At 39.6% G+C, this 22,407-nt stretch overlaps 1 protein-coding gene across 2 annotated transcripts in view; it reads right to left on the bottom strand.

The window, feature by feature from the left end:
• The window catches only part of LOC127622469 (fibronectin type III domain-containing protein 1-like), a 58,434-nt gene that overhangs the window by 6,532 nt on the left and 29,495 nt on the right, over positions 1 to 22,407 (bottom strand). For both annotated transcript variants that reach the window (XM_052096572.1, XM_052096573.1), the window contains 2 exons: positions 4,404 to 4,640; positions 32 to 140 (listed from right to left, as the gene is read on the bottom strand). In XM_052096572.1, coding sequence (XP_051952532.1) covers positions 32 to 140; positions 4,404 to 4,640 — 346 coding nt within the window. The remainder of the gene's footprint in view (positions 1 to 31; positions 141 to 4,403; positions 4,641 to 22,407) is intronic.

The raw sequence follows: 22,407 nt of genomic DNA, 5'->3' as shown, positions 1-22,407 counted from the left end.
ATGTCTTCTAGGAGAATATGCTGGATCGCACCTGGAATTAGGCTTGAGGTTTTCAACAGGAAGGTGTGTTCCACTTAAGGATTTGCTTGACCACCTGTTATTCAGGACGTCGTCATAGGAGGCACTGTGCACCATGTAGCCTATAAAAGAGCAGAGTAACAGAGAAGTATACACTAAATGTGAGACTTAAATAATATGTGTATTCTGATGTATGTCTGGTCAAAAAGCTGTTACAGATGATGCTCCATTGCAGGGATTCCTTAATATAATCCAAGTTCTGTATTATGTCATGGAAAGACTAAACTCATGCCAAGACAGCTGGATGTACAGTATATACAGCATGTGTGTGTATTTTTCATTATTTAATATGACATTAAAAAGAGAAAGACAGTACAGAAGCAGAGCTACAGTATATGAAATTCATGATCATGCCTGTAGAGTGCAATGGCAAGATGTACAGTGAAAAAGGAATTATATTTTTGTCGGTTCTCACCCAAAACCAACTGAATCGCTTCAGAAAACATTGATTAAACCAGTGGAGTTTCATGGATTTCTTTTATGCTGACTTAATCTCCTTTTGGAGCTTCAAAGTGCTGATCTCCATTCACTTGCTTTGTATGGACCTACAGAGCCAGGCGTGTAGATTCCAGGGGGGATGGGTGAGGTAACCCCAATAATCAAATCAAGGAAGTACCCCCCCCCCCCAATATTTATACCATGATTTTTGGAAACAAGTAAATGCTTCACCCAATGTTCAACCCAAATCAATACCCATGTACAGAGCTGAGATTTTCTTTTCTTTTTTCTTTTTATCCCCTTTTCTCCTCAATTTGGCATACCCAATTCCCACTGCTTACTAGGTCCTCGTGTTGTTGCGGTTACTCACCTCAATCCGGGTGGCAGAGGACAAGTCTCAGTTGTCTCTGCTTCTGAGATAGTCAGCCTGCGCATTTTGTCATGTGGCTTGCAGTGCATGACACCGCAGAGATTCATAGCATGTGGAGCCTCATGCTATTCACCCCAATCCACGCACTTACCTAACCTAAGTTTACTTCCGCAACTTACCACGTGCCTCATTGAGAGCGAGAACCACTAATTGCGACCACGGGTAAATTACCCCATGTGACTCTACCCTCTCTAACAACCGGGCCAATTTGGTTGCTTAGTAGACCTGGCTAGAGTTACTCAGCACACCCTGGATTCAAACTCGTGACTCCAGGGGTGGTAGTCAGCGTCAACAAACAGTGAGCTACCCAGGCCCCCGTGAGCTATTCTTGAGATATTGTTGCAGTCATACACATTTTTAAAGTCATACACATCTTAGATGGCAGTAGGGTGGGTAAATGATGAGAGAATTTTTATTTTTGGGTGAACTATCCCTTTAAGGTAACAATTGCAATTTACCACTTTTAACAGTATAGGCCTACTACATTCAGCAAAATTTGTAAACAGCCAGTGCTTACTAGCTTGGCTACTACTGCCCACAGTGTATCCACCTCTGAACTTCTATTACAGTTTAAGAAACTGCAGTTATTCGGGAATGTCAAGTAAAATTTTATTCATGAGCATCTGGACTTTATTTATCATAAGCATTATTTTTCACGAGGACTTTATCAGTTGTCTGTCGGCAGGGATTCCCCTGCATTTAACCTAACATCCAAACATTACATCATGACACTAACAACGGCTGTGGGAATTGCCTCTGTGTATATTTGTAAATTGGGATGAAACTCTCAAGGTCAATAAGTTAGAACAATGATATATATAGCTTTGTGTTTGAAAGCGCACATTAAAATGAAACCCAGATTTCATTTCTACTGGAACAAGGCAGATAGTAGGATAGCAAGCTCCATTTTAAACAGATGTATTTTGCATACTGTATTTGTACATTACTTTCAAAAATAACACAATACAGTAGACAGCATGTCCTGCTGTGTAGTAACCAGTAGGCAGTATAGCTACGTTGGATTTTCATTATGATTTATAATTGAAATGGTTAATTAATTAAAGATATATCCAAGAAATCTAGCTAGTTAGCTACAGCACTGAAAACAAATTAAATGTTTAACAGCTGCCAGTTAGCATTTTGTAGTTGATTATCTAATTGCAATGTCAATGTGTCTGTGATTTTGGCTGATTTAATGATTTAGGTTGTAAATATATTCTTCAGTTTTACTATCAAACAAGCCCAGACATGATTAGCTTTCTTTTTGTGAAACTGCATGCAAAATTGTGATTCAAATTTGATTTTAGTCCAAGTTGTGAGTCTTAAGTCCGCTCTCTGACAAAAACTGTATGCAGCCAGATCATATGACAATTACATGATTGGTGGGACATTTTTGCAAAATAATGTTTACGTGGTTCCTCACAGAGATTGCTGAAGTTCGGAGGTGAAATGTCCACTGCGTGATGCTAAAAGAGAGTTACATTTCTTAAAGGTTAATGGTCTATTGAGTAAAAAACAAAAAAAAAAAACAGTTCCTATCGTAAATCATAAACCAAAACGATAGTGTCAAAAAAGAAAATGATAGATGAAAAATGCAATTTTGTGATCCTTTTGGCTACAATTTGGCTCACGTGTCAATCAGTTGACCTACCATGCAGTTTGATCGTCCTTGAACAAGCTTGTAAAGTAGTTGTGCAATGCAAACATTAAAATGTATCAAATTACATGTCATGCACAATAGTAGTGTTTTGATGTCATAAGATAAAGTAGCATAATATGAGGGACATGGTAAAATGTGTTTATGAAATAAAAATCTACTGTTTTACTCGTGATTTGTGTGAAAAGGGCAAAAACATTTTTTTTATAGCACCTCTACTGTTCATTTCACCAGGAAACTGTCGTAATACATACAACAAGCAATGTAAAAATAATTTTGCAAAAATGCAGGTATAGTAACGTGATACATGAGACCAGGTTGCGATTATGAGTGCTCTAGATAATTTTGTAATATATAAAGGTATCTAATATAAAACTGCATCTAGCAAACACTGTGGTGAAACTTTCAGACTAACAGCAGCTTTTGTCATATTGCAAATGCAAAAGGATTTTGGGGTTTCAAATAAAAATTGATAATTTTTGCAGAAATGTTACTAATGTTATCAAAATAACTATAAAAGCAATATGTCTGATTCAATAGAAGCTTAGCTCAATCAACAGCATTTGAGACATAATGTTGTTTACCATAAAATATTGTTTTGACTCATCGCTCCTTTTCTTTATAAAAAGCAAAAAACAAAGTTATGTAAGACGCTAACAATGGAAGTGAATGGGGCCAATTTTTGGAGGATATATGAATATTTTGCATGAAATGTGAAGCTTGATATTTTATAAAAGCACTTACATTAATTCTTCTGTTAAAACTCATTTATTATTTGAGCTGTAAATCATAATTTTATGGATTTAGGGTTTGTTGACATTACATTGTCATGGCACAGAAAAAGTTAGTAAGGGATTTTATCACACTAAAATCATATAACAGGCATATAGTTTATGTCTTGTGGCCAAGGATGGGAGGGTTACTCCCAATACAGAATACATGCTTTAAAATGTAATTTGTAACATATTTTGTTGGATTACTCAAGGTCAATAACGTATTCTAACTACTTTGGATTACTTCAGCACTGGTAGAGTTTTTTTTTTCTTGTTTTGACTATAAAAACTCAGTAAGTTAAAAATATATTATCTGAAAAACTTAAATATCTTATGCAGTGTTGTTTATACATTAATTTTCTTGATAAAAGATATGATTGTGCCTGGTAACATGTGCATGTAAAATGGCTAGAAATAGAATTTTTAGCTTAGTGTAAAGCTAACAATTTACACAAGTCTTATTTTTATTTGCTCCTTTACTTGCTCGAATGAATGTGACACATCATAAGAAAGAGTTTCACATTGGATCGCATCATTTATATGTATAATGAAAATAAAATAATCAAAATACTTTTTGAATGTAACTGTATTCTAAATACCAATGATTTAAATTGTAACTGTAGTGGAATACAGTTGCTTATATTTGTATTTTAAATATGTATTTCTGTTACTCCCCAACCCTGCTTGTGTCTATACTTTTGAAACAGTGAGTATTTTAAAGTTTATGGATTGGCCTTATTCACTTCCATTCTAGGTGCCTCACTGTAAACCAGATTTTTGCTTTTACTTTTTTCCCTTCTTTTTTTAAGAAAATGAGGGGCAAGTCAAAATATTTTTTTGTGGTAATCAATATTATTCCACAAATGCTGTCCATTTAGCGTAACTCATTATTGGAAAAGTTATAGAGGAAGCCATTGAATATCTCCTTAAATTATTTTCCCCATAACTGGATGTACACACAGTATAACTTGTTCTGTTCTATTCATTGTAGTAGCAGTAGTATAGGTCTGTTAAACATCTCACTCACCTGACACCATGTCATCTTGAAGTGGGCGTGCCCAGTCTAAAATAACAAAGGAGTGACAGCCCTCCATAGCAACCACAGTGACATTATGGGGCTTGTTCTTGGGTGGCTGCTTTTGATTGGATGACTGCTGGTCCTTCTCCATCAAGTCTGCCAAGACATCCACTTGCAGGTATTCCAGTGCCTCTGTCAGCGAGCAGGGAGCTCCAGGATCCTTACTGATGTAGTTTACATATGGAGCTGAGAGCAGGAGGTTGTGAGGTTATAAGGGAAGAGGAGAAAGGGAAAGGATATGAGTTTAAAAATAATTGAGCTGCTGGTTGTTTAACGTGGAAACTTAAGTCCCATTTAAATATGCTTGAATGTAATTACATTAGATAACAAAATAGTAAACCAAGAAGACTCTGCAAACAAATGATGCAAGAGCTTCTCTGAGAACTTTACTCACTTTTCTGAGACATTTTTGAAATGACTCTAGGCTGTATGATTTATAGAGTATGTATGAAGTCAATTCCCCTCAAGTTTACACAGTTGTCCAAGCAGAGTAACTAAAGGTGTAGTTCATCACATTAACTGTGAGCATGTTCCACCAATGTTTAACAACTAGAAAGTGTCCAAATACTCTTTGGGGTCATTGTGTATATCAAATTTGCTTTCACATTTTTCAGTTGTATTACAATTTGTACTATAAGGATTCGAAAACATACATGGACTCTTATGAAAATAACAATTTAATAAACAATACATTTGTGTTGTTTTTCATTTTTCTCTATTCTAAGAATGTATGCAATCTACACATACTCGTAGTGGCAGATATTAAAAGCTACAACTGTACTTTGCTGTGGCTTTTTCTCGATGAAATTCAGTTTTTTTCTGTCATCCTAGGTAGTGCCAGCTGGATCCACAGCTGTTAACACTTCCAGACTTCCCCTCTCTGATTGGGCCACAAGATTCACACCTGGAGCTAATCAAAAGCTCCATGTGAATTTGACCATGATACAGAACAAAAATACACTTCTATGCATGTGCCTCCACTAAGACTACACACATTTCATTTGATTACAGGTGAAGATTCAAAAGCCGCAGTATAATATGTGTAAGATGAATCTGGAAGAAGAAATCATTGGAGGGGACAAAACTGAATAGTGCACAAATAAGAAGAGGCAAGATGCAGGTTTTTTGATAATTACTTTCTACTTAATGCTCAGGACTGAATTAGTCAGTTCTTATATACAATGGCAAATCATAAAGCTAGAGAGAGAGAGAGAGAGAGAGAGAGAGAGAGAGAGAGAGAGAGAGAGAGATGCGCCAAGGTGGGAGCAAAAACAACATGTGAAATATAGCAGATTTGTTGGGGATCTGGAGAGCAGAGAACGCTCCAACATATTAAACCGATAAATATTCAAGGAGACGTCTGTGGATTGGGCCAGGAGGAACCAGCTCTCAGCTGATTTCAGCACATTTAGCTCATGTCGTTTTATTTAGCATTTTTTCTTGATGTGTTTCTCTGTAGAAATGGCTTTCATATGTGCAAGTGTGTGTCCATTTCGCAGTCCAAAGTCTGGAGTGTCAGGATTTATCACTGCACACATTGAGTTTGAGAGGTGTTACTGTAGAGTTGTATTCCTTGTGTTCCAGCAGCGGATTTTATAGAAATGAGGCTTGTTTTGGTGCTACTGGTTATACAAAAGTGACCCTCTCCTGCAAACAGTTTTGTTTCTTTAAAACCCATTACCCTAAAAAAAAAAAAAAAAAAAAAAACCTCATCTGTTTTTCATCTCACGTTTACGTTTAATGACACCATCAGTTTGGTTTATATGGAGTTAATTTTGTGCCATAATTAAACAAACAAATGCAGCATTTTGCAAACAAACGCGATCTGCTTTGCAAAGGAAAACTCGACTCGCAAACAAACAGAAAGCAATGTGCAAATACAAAGTTCAATTTGAGTGAAAATGAGCAGAGGAGTATCAAATATGTATAGTGTTTTACAAATATAAATAAACGAGCCAAGATCATATTTTACAAATAAATACAAACCATCCTACAAATTGCTTGTAACCTTTAAACAAATACCAAACCTATTGCATACAAATGCATACCTGTCTGTTACGATGTTTTTTGCATGTTCAAGCAAAAACTGTGGCAAAATGATCATTCAAATGTTATTTTTCTTAATTGCATTTACACTCACAGTCAAGACACTTGCGATTGCTTTTTCATTAAATGTCCCGCAATGAATGTAGCAAAATTCAATGTGCACATTGAAAATGCATTCCGAGCCGATCACGCCCCTAGCTCGGAATTGCATTTTTCTTGACTGTGAGTGTAAATGCAATTAAGAAAAATAACATTTGAATGATCATTTTGCCACAGTTTTTGCTTGAACATGTTACACATATCTAATCATTTCTGTAATACATTTTCATTTTAATTTTGCAACTTATAAAGCGTTTCAATAATGCATATTAAAACGAGTGTATGAAGTGGCAAATGTAAATTATGTAATTTCATTTTCATTTTCATTTTGCACCAAACGTTGCTAGAATGGTAATGTAAAATGTAAATTTAAATACAGAATGCATTGCCATTTTACATATTGCATTGTCATTTTGCATATTAAATGTCAAATTGAATATGGCTACCCATATGCTTCCATACCGGGAGACTAACTCTAAATTAATCGCATAGCTTAGCGCCATCTACTGTTTTGGAAGAGGATCTACTGCATTTGTGAGAAAATCTGCCTGGATGCATTTGTGAGAAAATCTGCCTGGATGTATTTGTGAGAAAATCTGCCTGGATGCATTTGTGAGAAAATCGAGATGAGGGATCTCATAAAAAGCCATCTGCACAGTCGTAACAGACAGGTATGCATTTGTATGCAATAGGTTTGGTATTTGTTTAAAGGTTACAAGCAATTTGTAGGATGGTTTGTATTTATTTGTAAAATATGATCTTGGCTCGTTTATTTATATTTGTAAAACACTATACATATTTGATACTCCTCTGCTCATTTTCACTCAAATTGACCTTTGTATTTGCACATTGCTTTCTGTTTGTTTGCGAGTCGAGTTTTCCTTTGCAAAGCAGATCGCGTTTGTTTGCGAGTCGGTTTTTCCTTTGCAAAGCAGATTGAGTTTGTTTGCAAAATGCTGCATTTGTTTGTTTAATTATGGCACAAAATTAACTCCATAGGTTTAGGTATAAGGTTTAGGGTAGGGATGTCAGTTTTAATTATTTGAAACCAAATAGAGCATTAACCTAAAAACCTAATCTGTTTTTCATCTCACATTTGCATTTAATAACACTATCAGTTAGGTTAAGTTTTAAGATTTAGGGTAGGGAAGCCAATTTTGTATTTGAAACCCAATACAGCGTTACCTAAAAAAAGGTTATCTGTTCTTCATTTCACGTTTGGGTGAATGACACTATCAGTTAGGTTTGTGTTTAAGGTTTAGGATGTTTCTTTTAAACCTGATAGAGCATTAACCTTAACCTCATTTGTTTAGGAACACATTTACTCACACTCCCATTTAGAGCAGCACGGTGGACATTTCAACCTCAGAACTGCCGCAGTATGTGATTGTGTAATGAATCATGTAATTTAATTTTGCAAAAATGTTGCAGGCTCACTTTGGTGCTTTGCACAACAAGCGCTGAACTTCCTGTTTTACTTGCACAGATATAGAGTCAGTAAAAAATTATCTAATAGTGTACTGTACCTTGGTTCCAGTGTACACAAAAACGACTCGGTTACTAACGTAACCTCGGTTCCCTGAGAGACGAACGAGTATTGCGTAAGTAGCTTACGCTATGGGAAAACTCCGTTTCTCGAGAAATATTGAAGTCTTTATGTAAAGCGCATTGCAGCTGCACAGCAGACAGTAATGAGCGAGGCAGCTCGGTCATTGGCTGTGCTGCGGCAACTGCTCGAACCAATGACGGGGCGACTCTGAACGCGCGACCAATGGGCGCGCGCCTCGCGTTCGCGCGCTCAGAGGCAGAGCCCGCCGAAATTAGCATAGCCAGGCTATATAATGGGCACCCCGTCATACGAGTTCCTTTAGGTTCAATCGACTGAAGCGAACTGACCAAGCACAAACACGGCAGCTTTCGCAATACTCGTTCCCTCCTCTCAGGGAACCGAGGTTACGTTAGTAACCGAGTCGTTCCCTATCGAGAGGTCTCTCCTATTGCGTAAGTAGCTTATGCTATGGGAACACCATGTAAAACGCCGTGCGTGCTGACTTCGCTCTATAAAGCCAGAGGCAGATGCCTGAGCCTTAAAGAAAAGTGATTATTCCACGAGCCGGCCAACGGCGAGCTACATAATGGGACAGTATAGAGCGCCCTTCCAAGGTGGTCCATGGTGGGGCGCTCATAGTACAAACACAAGCACATATCTTATGTACTGAGTTTTCTATGTGCTGATATGCATAAAAAATCCTTTAAGTCAGTCAGAGACGGACCTTATAAGGGAGGAGATAATGCTCAGCATATACATACTCCAGTCCATTCTACAGTCAGGCTGATAGAATGTTAGAATGCAATGAGGGGACCTGTAGGTTATAAAACCTGATAAATGTCGAAGGCGAGGCCCAGCCCGCCGCCGCACAAATAACTTAAATGGGTATCCCACTCGACCAAGACCACGAGGAGGCCATGCTCCTCGTAGAGTGAGCTCTGGCCTAAGGGGCATTGAAGGCCCTTGGCTTCATAAGCTAGCGCTATAGCATCCACTATCCAGCGCGATATTCTTTGCTTTGAGACTGCGAGACCTTTAGTGCGGCCGCCAAAGCATACGAATAATTGTTCCGTCTGTCTGAACAGGGCAGAACGTTCCAAATATACTCTGAGCGCCCTGACGGGGCAGAGTAAATTAGCGTCACTTTCGTCTGCTGGGGACGATAGCGCTGCCAGAGATAGCACCTGCGCTCTGAAGGGTGTGGAGAGCACTTTAGGAATATACCCGTGCTTTGGCCTAAGGACAACTCTGCAGTCGTTAGGTCCAAATTCCAGGCAAGCAGCGCTTGATGACAGCGCGTGCAGGTCGCCCACTCTCTTGACTGAAGCGAGCGCCAGCAAGAGCGCAGTTTTGCTGTTTAAGATGCACGGTTCGGAGAGGTTCTAACGGGGCACTCTTGAGTGCGTCCAGGACCGTGGCCAGGTCCCAGATCGGTACCGAGGGGGGGCGAGGAGGGTTCATCCTCCTAGCGCCTCTTAGGAAACGAATGATTAGACCGTTTTTCCCTAATGAATGTCCTTTATCAGGATTGTGCGAAGCCGCTATGGCAGCCACATAGACTTTGAGCGTGGAGGGTGTGCGGCCCGCCTCCAGCAGCTCTTGCAAAAAGGCGAGTACACTTGGTATCTCACACGATTTGGGGTTCAAGCTCTTGGTATCACACCAGTCACTGAACACTTTCCACTTTTGGGCATATAAGCGCCTCGTAAAGGGTGCTCGCGCCTCAGTGATGGTTCTCAAAACTCCACTGGGGAGGTTCTCGGGAACCCGTTGAGGGGCCATGCATGGAGGGCCCTCCATAGAGTGCAGGGAGCTCAACCTAAGTCCACCCTGGCGATTTATATACAAAACTACTGTCATGTTGTCCGTTCGAATTGAAGTGAGTAACCGTGTTTTATTATGTTCAAAACCCATTTTGGCATGTCAGGGATTTTTTCGCAGGCTTTTGCTTGCACAGATATGGGCTGAATGTTGGCTGGGGGCGTGTCGCAGTGACGTATGGGCCCCACCGGCTAATTTCCCTGTTGCTAACACTGAGTTTACAGCTCCCAGAGGCGCAGGTGCGCGCTGAGCAGCCGTGTTGAGTGCCGAGTGCAGGGGTGCGTGTGAGCTTACAGGCACGCACGCTATCTCCGTAATGCTCGCATCGTGAGCTGGAGAAATGTTTGAAACTGTGTAGACAGTGTTTACAGGTGGGGGTGCATACATTGTAATAGGCACGCGCGCCACTTTCATAAAGCTTCCCGCTCTTAGCAGGGAGTTTCTTGGCTCGCGAGTCGCATCTGTGATGCTTGCGGCATGAGACAGAGAACTGTTTGAAACTGTATGTGCAGCGCTTATGGGTGGGGGTGCATCTACTGCAGTAGGCACGCGCGCCACTTTCATAAAGCCTCCTGCTCGCGGCGGGGTGTTTTTGGCCATGCATACAGTGTTTGTAACTGTGGGAATGCGCACTTTAGTGTGGACACGTGACCCCTTAGCAACACAGGCAGAAAATGTGCTAACACTGAGCTTACAGCTCTCAGAGGCGCGGGCGCGCGCTGAGCAGCTTTGTTGAGTGCAGGGGTGCGTGTGAGATTACAGGCACGCGCGCTGTCTCCGTAATGCTCGCAGCAAGAGCCGGAGAAATGTTTGAAACGACAGTGTTTACGGGTGGGGGTGCATACATTGTAATAGGCACGCGCGCCACTTCCATAAAGCTTCCCGCTCTTAGCGGGGAGTTTCTTGGCTCGCGCGTCGCATCTGTGATGCTCGCGGCGTGAGCCAGAGATCTGTTTGGAACTGTATGGGCAGCGCTTATGGGTGGGGGTGCATCTACTGTGGTAGGCACGCGCGCCACTTTCATAAAGCCTCCCGCTAGCGGCGGGGTTTTTGGCCATGCATAGTGTTTGTGTGTAGGGGTGCGTGCAGGACAGCAGGCACGAGCGCTACATTTATAGTATTTCCCGCTTTTACTGGGGAAGTGTTTATAACTGTGGGAACAGTGCTTGTGTGTAGTGGTGCATACATGACAATAGGCACACAATCTACATTTATGGGGCGTCCAGCTCGAGCTGGGAAAGTATTCGGCACTGTTTGGACAGTATTGATATGTGGGAGTGCGCACTTTAGTGTGGACACGTGACCCCTTAGTGACACAGGCAGAATATGACTCTTGTGATTTCTGTGTGTTGCCGTTAAAACGGCGTTTGATTGCAGGTGAGCGAGTTCTGTGACTGGCCCATTGACTGCTGTACAGACATTTCCAGCCGCCTGTAAGGGGACTGGGTAATGTTTTACACGTTTTGCTCGCTGCAGTGAAGCGTTCAGCGAACTCTCTTACCGTGCTGGTGCCCGTGCTCGTGTCCGCTAATGTCGACGGCGCGGGGTCGAAGGCCGAGCCCGGCCAGTCGTCGGATGCAGCGCCAATTGGAAAGGCTGTCATCCTTTTCACCGTCGTCCCCTGGTGCGGCGAACGAGATGAGACCCACCGCTCTGTTGGAGGGGTGCTGGTCCGTCTGCGTGAATTGGACTGGCGGCGGGGAGTTCTCGGGTGGTGGTGAAGCACGCGGGGACTGGCCCGGCGTGACGTCACTGAAGTCCGCGTGCTCTGGCGGCCTCCGTGAGCGGCGATTTTTCTTGCACGGCTCGAACAGAGGGGACGGCAGCACGGTGGTAGCAGGCTCATTCGCGGCGAAGGCGGCGAAGCGAGCGCGCGGCTCGTTGAGGCCCAGGGAGTCACATTCGGGGCATCCGCCTCGAGTGAAAGCAGCTTCTGCGTGGTCAGGTCCCAGGCAGTGAGTGCAGATAATGTGACGGTCCCTGTCAGGAAGAAGGCCTCTGCACGAGGCGCAGGTCGAAGGCATTTGGAACAACGCCTCGAATTTGCTCTTTTACTAAATACAAAAAGTGTCGCAAAGGCGAACACTTGCAAAGTAGCTTAGTAAAAATGATATAGTGATGCACGCCGGATGGCGTAGCAGAAGGCTTCGAAGGCGGCTGAAGGCGCCGGCGTCCTCTTAGCAGTCCTGCTGTAGGCTTGTCAACGGCGGGCGAAAGACTCCAACGATCCAGCGAAGAGGAGGTCTTCGCTGAAGGAGATTAAATCTAAAGGAACTCGTATGACGGGGTGCCCATTATATAGCCTGGCTATGCTAATTTCGGCGGGCTCTGAGCTGAACGCGAGGCGCTGCGCCCATTGGTCGCTGCGTTCAGAGTCGCCCGTCATTGGTTTGAGCAGTTGCCGCAGCACAGCCAATGACCGAGCTGCCTCGCTCATTACTGTCTGCTGTGCAGCTGCAATGCGTTTTACATAAAGACTTCAATATTTCTCGAGAAACTGAGTTTTCCCATAGCGTAAGCTACTTACGCAATAGGAGAGACCTCTCGATAGGGAACCCTTGCAGTCTAGCTATACAGAGGTTTTTACCTAAAATATTAATATGAAAAATTTAACTAAAATATCAATTTATTAGTTAGGATATTGACAGTATCATGAGGTAAAATTTCACACTACTTTGAAATATCTATATATATTTCTCCTGCATCTAGAGTATTTCAGACCTAGTGATATTGAATCCCTCAGCTCTTATGAATGCTTGAACCTCTTGTCTACACTCTTAGCATAGCTCCATTTTCTAAAGGGGCTTTAACACTGGCAGTTTAGTCCGATTAGTATACCTGTCAACACTCCCGTTTTTCCCTGAAGTCTCCCATATTTCACACCCATCTCCCGCTCCCGTTTTGTTATTTCTCCCGGGAAACTCTCATAATTTGTATGGACCAAACTTCATTATATGAATAACCACCTCAATATATTACTCCAAGTTTGTCCAGTTGCCAGATCTTGTATGAAACGCATCCTACTCACACAATCGACACATCATACAAATTTCCTTTTGTGACCTCAACCTGGCAACAACCTACAACCCAGTTGCACTGTTGATATTTGAGCATGTAGAAGACGCGGGAAATTGAATCAAACATCATTGGTAGATGGGAGGAGAAGACTTGGGTTGTGCTCCGACAGAAAAAAAATAATACATGTAAATATAACAGCTGGATTTAATTTCGTATCTCGAAGAAAAATCAACAATGGCCACGCCTTTTGCAAAGTGTGTCGCACTGATTTTAATTATGTTACTCAGCACATTAAATCACAACGGCACAATTTGTATGTATTTAGCCTGCCTCTGCCATCTGGCACCCCTGCTGCGGGGGCACTGTGAAGAATCAAACATGCCCTGCATGAAAACCACCTAATACTGCAACGCTGGTGTTTGCCAGCTCTCTCAGCCCACTGTTGATGCGGCTGTAACCACCACATCTGTACAAATATTAGCATTACTTAGCCAAGCTCTGTCGCACAGAATGTAACATACACTATTTCTATACAGGTGGACATGTACTACTTGATTTATAGGATCTTTCAATAATCACATGAAAAGTTCAGTGGTGCTTCAGGCCCCAGTGGTCTCAGTGGTGCTGACAACTAAATTTTCTTACATAGCCCTGCTGGGCATAGCCATTTTGTAATTCTGGTGTTTAAATGCATTACAATCAACAACTTGGGACCATTGAGGGCCTCCTTCATAAAACAATGAAGAGTTGGCATATAATTTTTTTCTCATTCTTATGGTGTTTACTTATGTTTCCAGCCAGAGCAGTTGATGTCACAGTTCTGCCAAAACAATCACACAAGAGGAACCATGAAACAGTAGGAGCTCTTGGATTGCTGGCTAATTATCAAAAAACTGAGCCCAGGTCAGTAAAACCAATCTCTTTTCATACGCTACTGTATGCATTACAGAATTCAAGCTACATTGTAAAAAATGATTTTGAGGTTTAGTTGTATCAATTAGCTTTTTTGCGTTGACACGACTATGATTTTTATGCCAACTTAATTTGAGTTTTGATACTATCAACTTATACTTAATTTGGATTAACAATCGTATTTTAAATTTTAAGTCGCTACACAAAGTTGACTGAAAAATCTAAGATTTGCCATCTCCCAGCATGCATTGTAGCATGAATTAATAATGAGTTTAGCTTTGTAAGATTATTATTATTTTGAAGTTTGTTGACTTTATTTGTGCTGTTTTTGCTATTTTTGTCTTTCCTGTTAATTAATAGATGTGTGCTGATGTTAAGAGCTTTTAATTTAAGTATTTAAACAAAAAATATATTTTATTTAATGGTGATTGTTGTCACCACAGGTTTCTATTGAAAACTCTGTGCCTCTCATTAAAACTATTGGATGCTCAGTATTTGCTGGTGTTTATAAAGTCCTTTCTTTTAATCAGAACAAAAATTATCAAAACTTTAGGTGCTGCAATGCATCCTGGGTAGCCTTGCATGTCATAATATTAAAGTTGTTAATATAACTTGTCTGAATCAAAGCAAAAGACATCTGGCTTTTTACAGTGTTGTGTATTAAGTGAAACAAACAACTTAAGAGTGAAATTCTAATCAGGGAGACCTGACACATGACATTAAACACAGGAAATTAAAATAAAAATAATAATGAAAAATCATGTAGAACATATATAAATGACCAAATAAATTAAGCTAAAAGAAGTATTTTTCATCTTTTAACTATTCGAATACCTGTGTAAATTTTGCAGGTTTACCTAGCATGCACAATAGGAATGAAAGATAATACCTCTTTTAAAGAGGTAAAAAGGCTTTACAATGTGCCTTCATAAACATATACTTGCGCTTGTCTTATGCCTATATGTGAGACGACATGATGGCATTTCTTGTGACTATAGTGAGCAGCCGATGCTCAGTGGCTTTTAAGATGCATTCTGGGAATTTTTACAAGCAAACGAGCTCACTGGAATAATTTTGAAAATGGGACAACCCTAGAAATGGAAAACTCCCTGGCCAATGCACTTAAGTGAATTAGGGAGCTGATTGAGACCCATCTATAATTATTAATAGTATAATGCTATCAAGTGTGTAATAAGTCTATCCCTAGATTTTGGTCAAAGCGTATGAAACCAAACAGTTTCGTCTCATGACAAGAAGTTTGTGATGTGTTGTACTGTAGATGATCTGAGCAGATACAAGTTCCTAGGACAATTGCAAAACCTATTTCTCTTCTGCAAGTTCAGTACTTTAAAGAGTTGTTTGATTACACATGTGATTGGTAGAATTACATTTGTAATCACTGTTGGCCTGCTCAATAGCCAAAGCACCAACTCTGAGCCAAGCATAACCAATTCTGAAACTCAAACTGGACAAGAAACAATGTTCCATAGCAAGGTATATAGCTTATGGGGATTTGGGTTTGGAATTATGGACTGAACATGATGTTGAAAGGCTGTTATGGTGAGTCTTAGCAAGTTAATTCATGCTGAACTTGAAAAAAGCTTGACTAGAATCAGCTAGCACACCGCGAAGCAAAATCGAAGGTTTATTTTTTCACATATGATAATTGATCATTGCTATATTTGTACAAGGGAAGACTTTCTTGATTAAATTGGCCAAAATAGTTTTATATATGTGTGTGTGCGATTTCAAAGTCAATGACACTGTTTTGATTTCCTTAAAAAAAAAAACCTACTCCTGGTGAACAAGGTTTAAAATGAACACCCGCCAAATACAGATTTTTCATGCAGAGTATTTTGCTGATATACCAGCCACTGTGGAAGGTGACCAGTAAGACTTCTCAGAGTGATATATTACAAGAAATTAGATACAAAGATGTGCATTTGATGAAATATGATTACATTTTGAAGAACATTTAAAAAAAAAAGCTGCTGATGCTGCGCGTCTGATTTGACATGGGTGCACAGTGAGCTCTGAGTGCAATTAAAGTGCTTCTCCGAGACATGCACATTCATGGAGTTCTGGGCCTCGTTTCCCAATAACTATTGATCTTGGCTGTTAAGAGCATTTTCTATGAGCGATTTTATGAACGTTCTTTATTTTTATGTGAACCCAGGGTGTGATATAGCACACGCCACCCACAAAATGCGACAAGGCTCTATCCAGTTTGCGAGCTGCTCATCCAAATGTATTTCAAGTGTGAGTAATTTTGCTCATCTACCCGCAACAGGTGGATGACATATAAGATGTCTCGTGTGACACATGACAAGAAATTCTGTTAGTGAAAAAGACGTGCTTTAAGAAACACACTTTATTATATTTTTAAGAACAGTCCAAAGAAAAGCCGTCATGATCATGTCTGAATTGCTGTTTGTTCAGAGGCGTGCAACAGGACCCTGTCTCGTGGAGCAAGAGCATGTAAAGAGTTATCACTCGTTTCATTCAACTGAAAACTGTTTGGAAGAATAATGTTGTCTATGAGAATGCTGCAAATGATCTCCGATCATCTTGTGAGTTTTGCTGGAGGATTTCCATGAAGCAGTTCGCTCTTACATATTGTGAACGCAACTCTGCAGGTTGAGTAATATATACAGGTATCTTTGTATTAAATAAACAAAAATGAATGTGAAAACATGACAATTTCTTATCCAAGTGAGCTGTAATAAGCTCTCAGCAGATGACGGTAATTCACTATATTTGTTTGTGATCTGCCATTACAAAAGAAGATAACTATGCTGCCTGATTCTGATCAGCGGACAGAAATATGCTGCCAGATCGTTGGACTACTAAAAAGTAGTTTGCTACTGGAAAAGCTACTCTGTTTTAAAAGCAGCTGAGATAATGTCAAGCTACTGAAAAATGTAATTGAGTTAGTAGCGTCGCTACATATAGTTAGCTATTCCTCAACACAGAGCCTAACACACTCCAATTCAGCTTTGGATGGTAGCATAGTATCATATTGTGACTCTAATCCTAAAGCTTTCATTGTGATTCACACTGCTTATTGAAACACACTTGGACTATTTGGGAATTGGCTTGATCACCATCAAAATAGTTGTGGATTGAAATAAAACTGGGATTCTGTCTTATTTTTCTTATTCATTCACACACCTTCATCTTAATGCACACACATATAGTCTGACAGTATGCTATTCGGGAAGAAAGCCCAAAGCCACAGACATTCAGGCATAATTTGCAGAGCAGAGTTTAAATACTTTCACTCAGGTTTTCTGAACAATTTCCTACAGAAGCTGCCCACATGAAATGACTTTTCTTAGAGCCTGTAAAGTCAATGGCCTCTACTACCAAATGGTATATTGTACTAGAGGCAGGCCTGAGAGTAGGCCAGTTTATGTGTACTTAAACCGTATGGGAAAGACCAAGGTAATGACCTTTAAAAGTAGAAGATTTATTGTAATATGATCCAAATTCTTGTCATTTGTCTTTTCCCTCCTTACAGAAAATTTGTAAAAGTTTTGGCTGTCATGCATTAATTTGGTGAGAGTAGTTATATGAAAAATTACACTTTAATGCAAAAGTGTTTTGCCAAACATTATTACATATGTGTCTTTAGAGACCTAGCACTTATATCTATCACAAATGGATGTAAATAATGCCCATATAGTGTCAAATTTTCAAAACAATTAGAAAATAATAGAATGGAATACATTTTGATGTTTTATTTTTCATATATCAAAGAGATGACAAATATAGATCCGGATTCATACTTCCACACTAAAATTATATGAGACACAATTACACTAAGGTAATGTCTCAGGTACTTTTTGAGTTTAAATAGATGGAACTTATATAATATAACATATCACATAATTTCATCATATTGTATAATTTCAGTAGTACACCCAAATGACAATAGGCAAATTATACTGGTCATGTGTTACACTTGCTATAGTTTACTTCCATGTTGCTTCATCAAATAGCAGTATCAAATGTAAATCATATGACATATAAGTGCCACCTTGAGTAAGAAACAGCATGTATAATATGCATTTGTACACGAATATGGGATACTGATAATTACCCTTTGTCTAAAGTGCCAAAAAAAAAACTACGACATACTCTTTTGGTGATTTAGCATTTCCAAAAAAAATATTTTTTTGCAATTTTTTCATTACATTTTTCTTACACCTAAAGGTTAAGCAATACTAAAGAGGAGTGGGCATAAAAAAAATATCCAAAAAATTGATGAAGTACAGGGGGTGGAATGAAGTCCCAGGTCATTAAAGGCCCAATGTTTACATTAAAGGGTTAAAAAAAAGTAACTAAATTAATCATGCCCAGCTTTTATGGCATGAGGCTCTGAAAAGCAACGCAACCCAAAGTAAATTCATAAAAACCAAGAGCATTCATCTGACGCATCTGTACACTTGAAATAGCGCAGATGGAAAGCATCGTGTGAGAGTTTGATAAACTCAATTGCAAAATGATTTACTATTTACAGTAGGCCAATAATAGGCCTATGTTTAATCAGTGGCGAAATCTCAAGGCCAGCAAAGCCTTCTCTGTTGGCATAACATGCCAAATAAATAAATATTTTTTATCCTTTCATTCTCAATCACCTTTTTGCCTATGTATTTTTAATTGCTTTCCACTCTTAATTAATCTACAAACAAATAGAGAATAACAAAAAGTTTATCCAGTTGGAATTTATTCTTTGATGCTTACAAGCAAAGTGTGACAACTGTTTCACAAAGCAGAGTGTGAATTTGAGCTGCACCCAATCAGGCCTTCAGAATTTCTTCAGAATCCCTCAACAGTGCAAATGAATGAGCAACTGAAGTCAGACTGTCAGATTAATCAGCCAATCAGAGTGATTTATTTGTACTTGTGGGTGTGATCTTTAGGATATGTCACGGTCGAGGACTTTTAGCTGCCCTTTAGTGACGCAATCAAGCCTTAAGTGATGTAATTTGAAAGCGAAGCGCGCAAGATCTGGCTGACAAGTTGGCTGTCATCACTCCTAGTATTACCGTTGAGAAAGAGATCCTTATGGATTTAAAAACACAAGATGCATGACTGTATGTTTGCTTAATTTATTAAACAGGAAAGGAAGACTGATTTGATGTCAAGCAAATTGGTAACTGCTTTTTGCATTGTTATAGCAACATCAGGAGTTTTCTAAATGTAAATTAGGCTGCTTGATCTGACACTGAGCATTCAGTGTCGGATCAAGTTTTGAAAAGTAGTGCTGCGTTCCATTCAACTCGGAATGTCGGATTTTACAACTTCCTTCAAGGAAAGTTGCAATGAAATGCATCTTAAAGTCAGAATTACAATTTGAAGGCTCCAGCAGAAATTCTCAACTTCGATTTCGCCGAGATGCAGGAGCATGATGTCACACAAACAGGTAGACACTCAGTGAGATATATAAAGTAAGTGATAAACATTCACTTTATTAAGTAATATCGATAAATGAGTTTGTTTCCACATAACATGATATTAAAGCTTGTTTAACAAACGCCTGAAGAAACAGGTGTATAAATGTTGTAATCTCTTTTGATAATTGTACATTTGAAGCACACATTCTAGCTCTGCAGCATTGTTTATCAGTTGGGTTGCTAGGAGACATCTCTAATGAGAGTCAAACCCCTGCTAAGCTAACGGGAGCATTGCAGTTCCCAATATCGGGGAATGGAATGCATTTATGGTTGGAGATATCAAGTACTGCAGGATTATCCCACATCCAACTTGAATGGAACACAGCATAACCGTGTACCTTTACGAAACAAAATTTATTGCAAGCAACATTTAAATCGCAAATATTATTTGATAGATTTTTTCCAGGTATTATAGACCTACTTGGTAGATTCATATGAAAAATTATGATTTTTGAAAATCTGTTTGGGAGGTGTTCATTTTACAAAACAGTCATGCTGCAGTTAAAATTAGGCTTGCTTGAGCATTAAGTGTTGTTTCAAGTTCTAGCTTTCATGTCATTTCATTTTAAATGTCAATTAAATGTTAGTTAACTATGGCAGTTTGTATGATGCCCAAAGGCATAGGGTGCCTTATTCATTGTGAAACAGTTTTCTTAATGGCATGAATCACACTAAAGGCCTAGGTAGTGCTACCCTAGTGGCTCAGTGGGGAGCACTGTCGCTTCACAGCAAGAAGGTCCCTGGTTTGAGTCCCAGCTCTCCCAGGGCCTTTCTGTGTGGTGTTTGCATGTTCTCCAGGTGCTCTGGTTTCACCCACAGTCCAAAAAAAAAATAAAAATATTGGAAATTCTAAATTGCCTTTAGGTGAGAGCAAGAGTATGAATGTGTATATCTGTGTGTGTCATCTCTGTGATGGACTGGCCACCTGTCCAGGGTGTTTCCCTGCCTTTGGCTCTAGACAGCTGGGATAGGCTCCAGCTGTGACCCAACATAAGACATGTGGCTTTAGAAGATGGATGGATGGATGAATTATTTTGATTGTTTATAAATATAAAAATTTTAATATAGCCTACTAAATTTTTTGAGGAAATTACTAATAAATAAATTCATTGTGATTCATTCTATTAATTTATCAGCACATCATTTAATTAATTTGATTTAAATATGAATTGATTGACAGCCCTTTTAGGACAGTGGTAATGACAGTGGTCACGTAAAAAAAATTTGAAATCAGTCGCCATTTGGATTTTAAAAAGCAGATACTTATGAACCTATGATTTGATCATTATTGCAGTGATTAATATGTTTCGTCTGTCAACAATACTTTTAACCCTAACTGATTCAGTGTGTAGCTTCTCATTTCTTAAACAACCATGTCGGAAGACGGATCCCGTGTTCATCAAAAAGATGTTACTTATTTTCAGAAGGGGATAATTATTGGCCTGCATCAAGCAAAGAAAACAACTAAGGAGATTGCTGAAATCACTAAAATTGGGTTAAGAACTGTCCAACGCGTTAAGAGAACCTGGAAGGATAGTGGTGAACCATCAGCTGCGGAAGAAATGTAATCAGAAAATAATCTTGAATGATCGTGATCAGAAATCACTAAAACGCTTGGTGAAGTCACATCATAAAAATCTACAGTAGTATGTTTAATAGTGAAAGTAAGAGCATTTCCACATGCACAATGCAACAAGAACTTACAGGATTGGGACTAAACAGCTGTGTGGCAACAAGAAAGCCACTTGTTAATGAGGCTAATCAGAAAAAAATACTTACATTTTCTAGTTAGCATAAAGATTGGACTGTGGAACAATGGAAAAAGTTTATGTGGTCTAAAGAGTCCAAATTTACCCTATTCCAAAGAGATTGGCGAGTCAGGGTAAGAAGGGAAGCGCATGAAGTGATGCACTCTTCATGTAAAGTGTCCACTGTACAAGCCTCTGGAGGCAGTGTTATGATCTGGGGTGCTTCAGTTGGTCAGGTCTAGGCTCAGCAACAGTATGCAGCAATAAAATGAAGTCAGCTGACTACTTGAATGTACTGAATGACCAAGTAATCCCATCAATATTTTTTTTCTTCCCTGATGGCACAGGCATATTCCAGGACAACAATGCCAAGATTCATCAGGCTCAAATATTGAAAGAGTGGCATGAGGAATCATTTTCACAATTAATTAGCCACCACAGACTCCTGCCCTGAACCTCATTGAAAGTTTTTGGGATGTGCTGGAGAAGACTTTACGGAGTGGTTCGACTCTCCCGTCATCAATACAAGATCTTGGTAAAAATGTAATGCAACTCTGGATGGAAATAAATGTTCCGGCCTTGCATAAGGTTGTTGAAACAATACTTTGACGAATTTGCACCGTATTTAAAGCTAAAGGCTGTCCAACAAAATATTAGAGTATGCAACTTTTTTTTTTTTTTGCCAGACAGTGTGGTAGAATGATAATAAATGGGCCTTTTTGTAAACATGTTTCTGAATTAGTTATTCAAGAGCTCACATATGGACTGTGTCTCCAGTGGTGCTTTGAAAATTGTGATGAACTAAGCTGACTAGGTGGAGTTTGGAAGATCATTCTACTATCGAGGGACAAAAAGAATTAGCATATAAATCCTGCATAATCCATCAGCTATATGCTCTATTTTATTTGCTGCTTACAAGCATCACCAAGGGAATGAACTGCATATGGTAGCCAAATAATTTTCCTTCACATTCACCATTCAACTCTCATGTGCCACGCATCAACAGGAAATGTTGAGGTGATTGAAAAGAAATTAACTGTGAACAGCCAATTGTGTTTCCTGAGGGGGTTAGTCTCAGCATGGTATCGCTGTGTTTGGAGCCATTACATTTACATGTATGCATTTGGCAGACACTGTCATCCAAGGTATACACTGTTATCACTTCGTGTGTTCCCTGGGAATCAAACACATGACCTTGGCATTGCTATCAACATGCTGCACTACCTACAGGAACACCCATAAACAGATGAGCACAGAGATAGTTGTCTAAAGCCTTTTTTCACCACACAGTGTGTTTTAGC

Source organism: Xyrauchen texanus, chromosome 28 (genome assembly GCF_025860055.1).
Source record: "Xyrauchen texanus isolate HMW12.3.18 chromosome 28, RBS_HiC_50CHRs, whole genome shotgun sequence".
Classification (NCBI taxonomy): Eukaryota; Metazoa; Chordata; class Actinopteri; order Cypriniformes; family Catostomidae; genus Xyrauchen; species Xyrauchen texanus.
The sequence above is the reverse complement of the archived record's forward strand: the minus strand, read 5'-3'. Positions and strand labels throughout refer to the sequence as shown.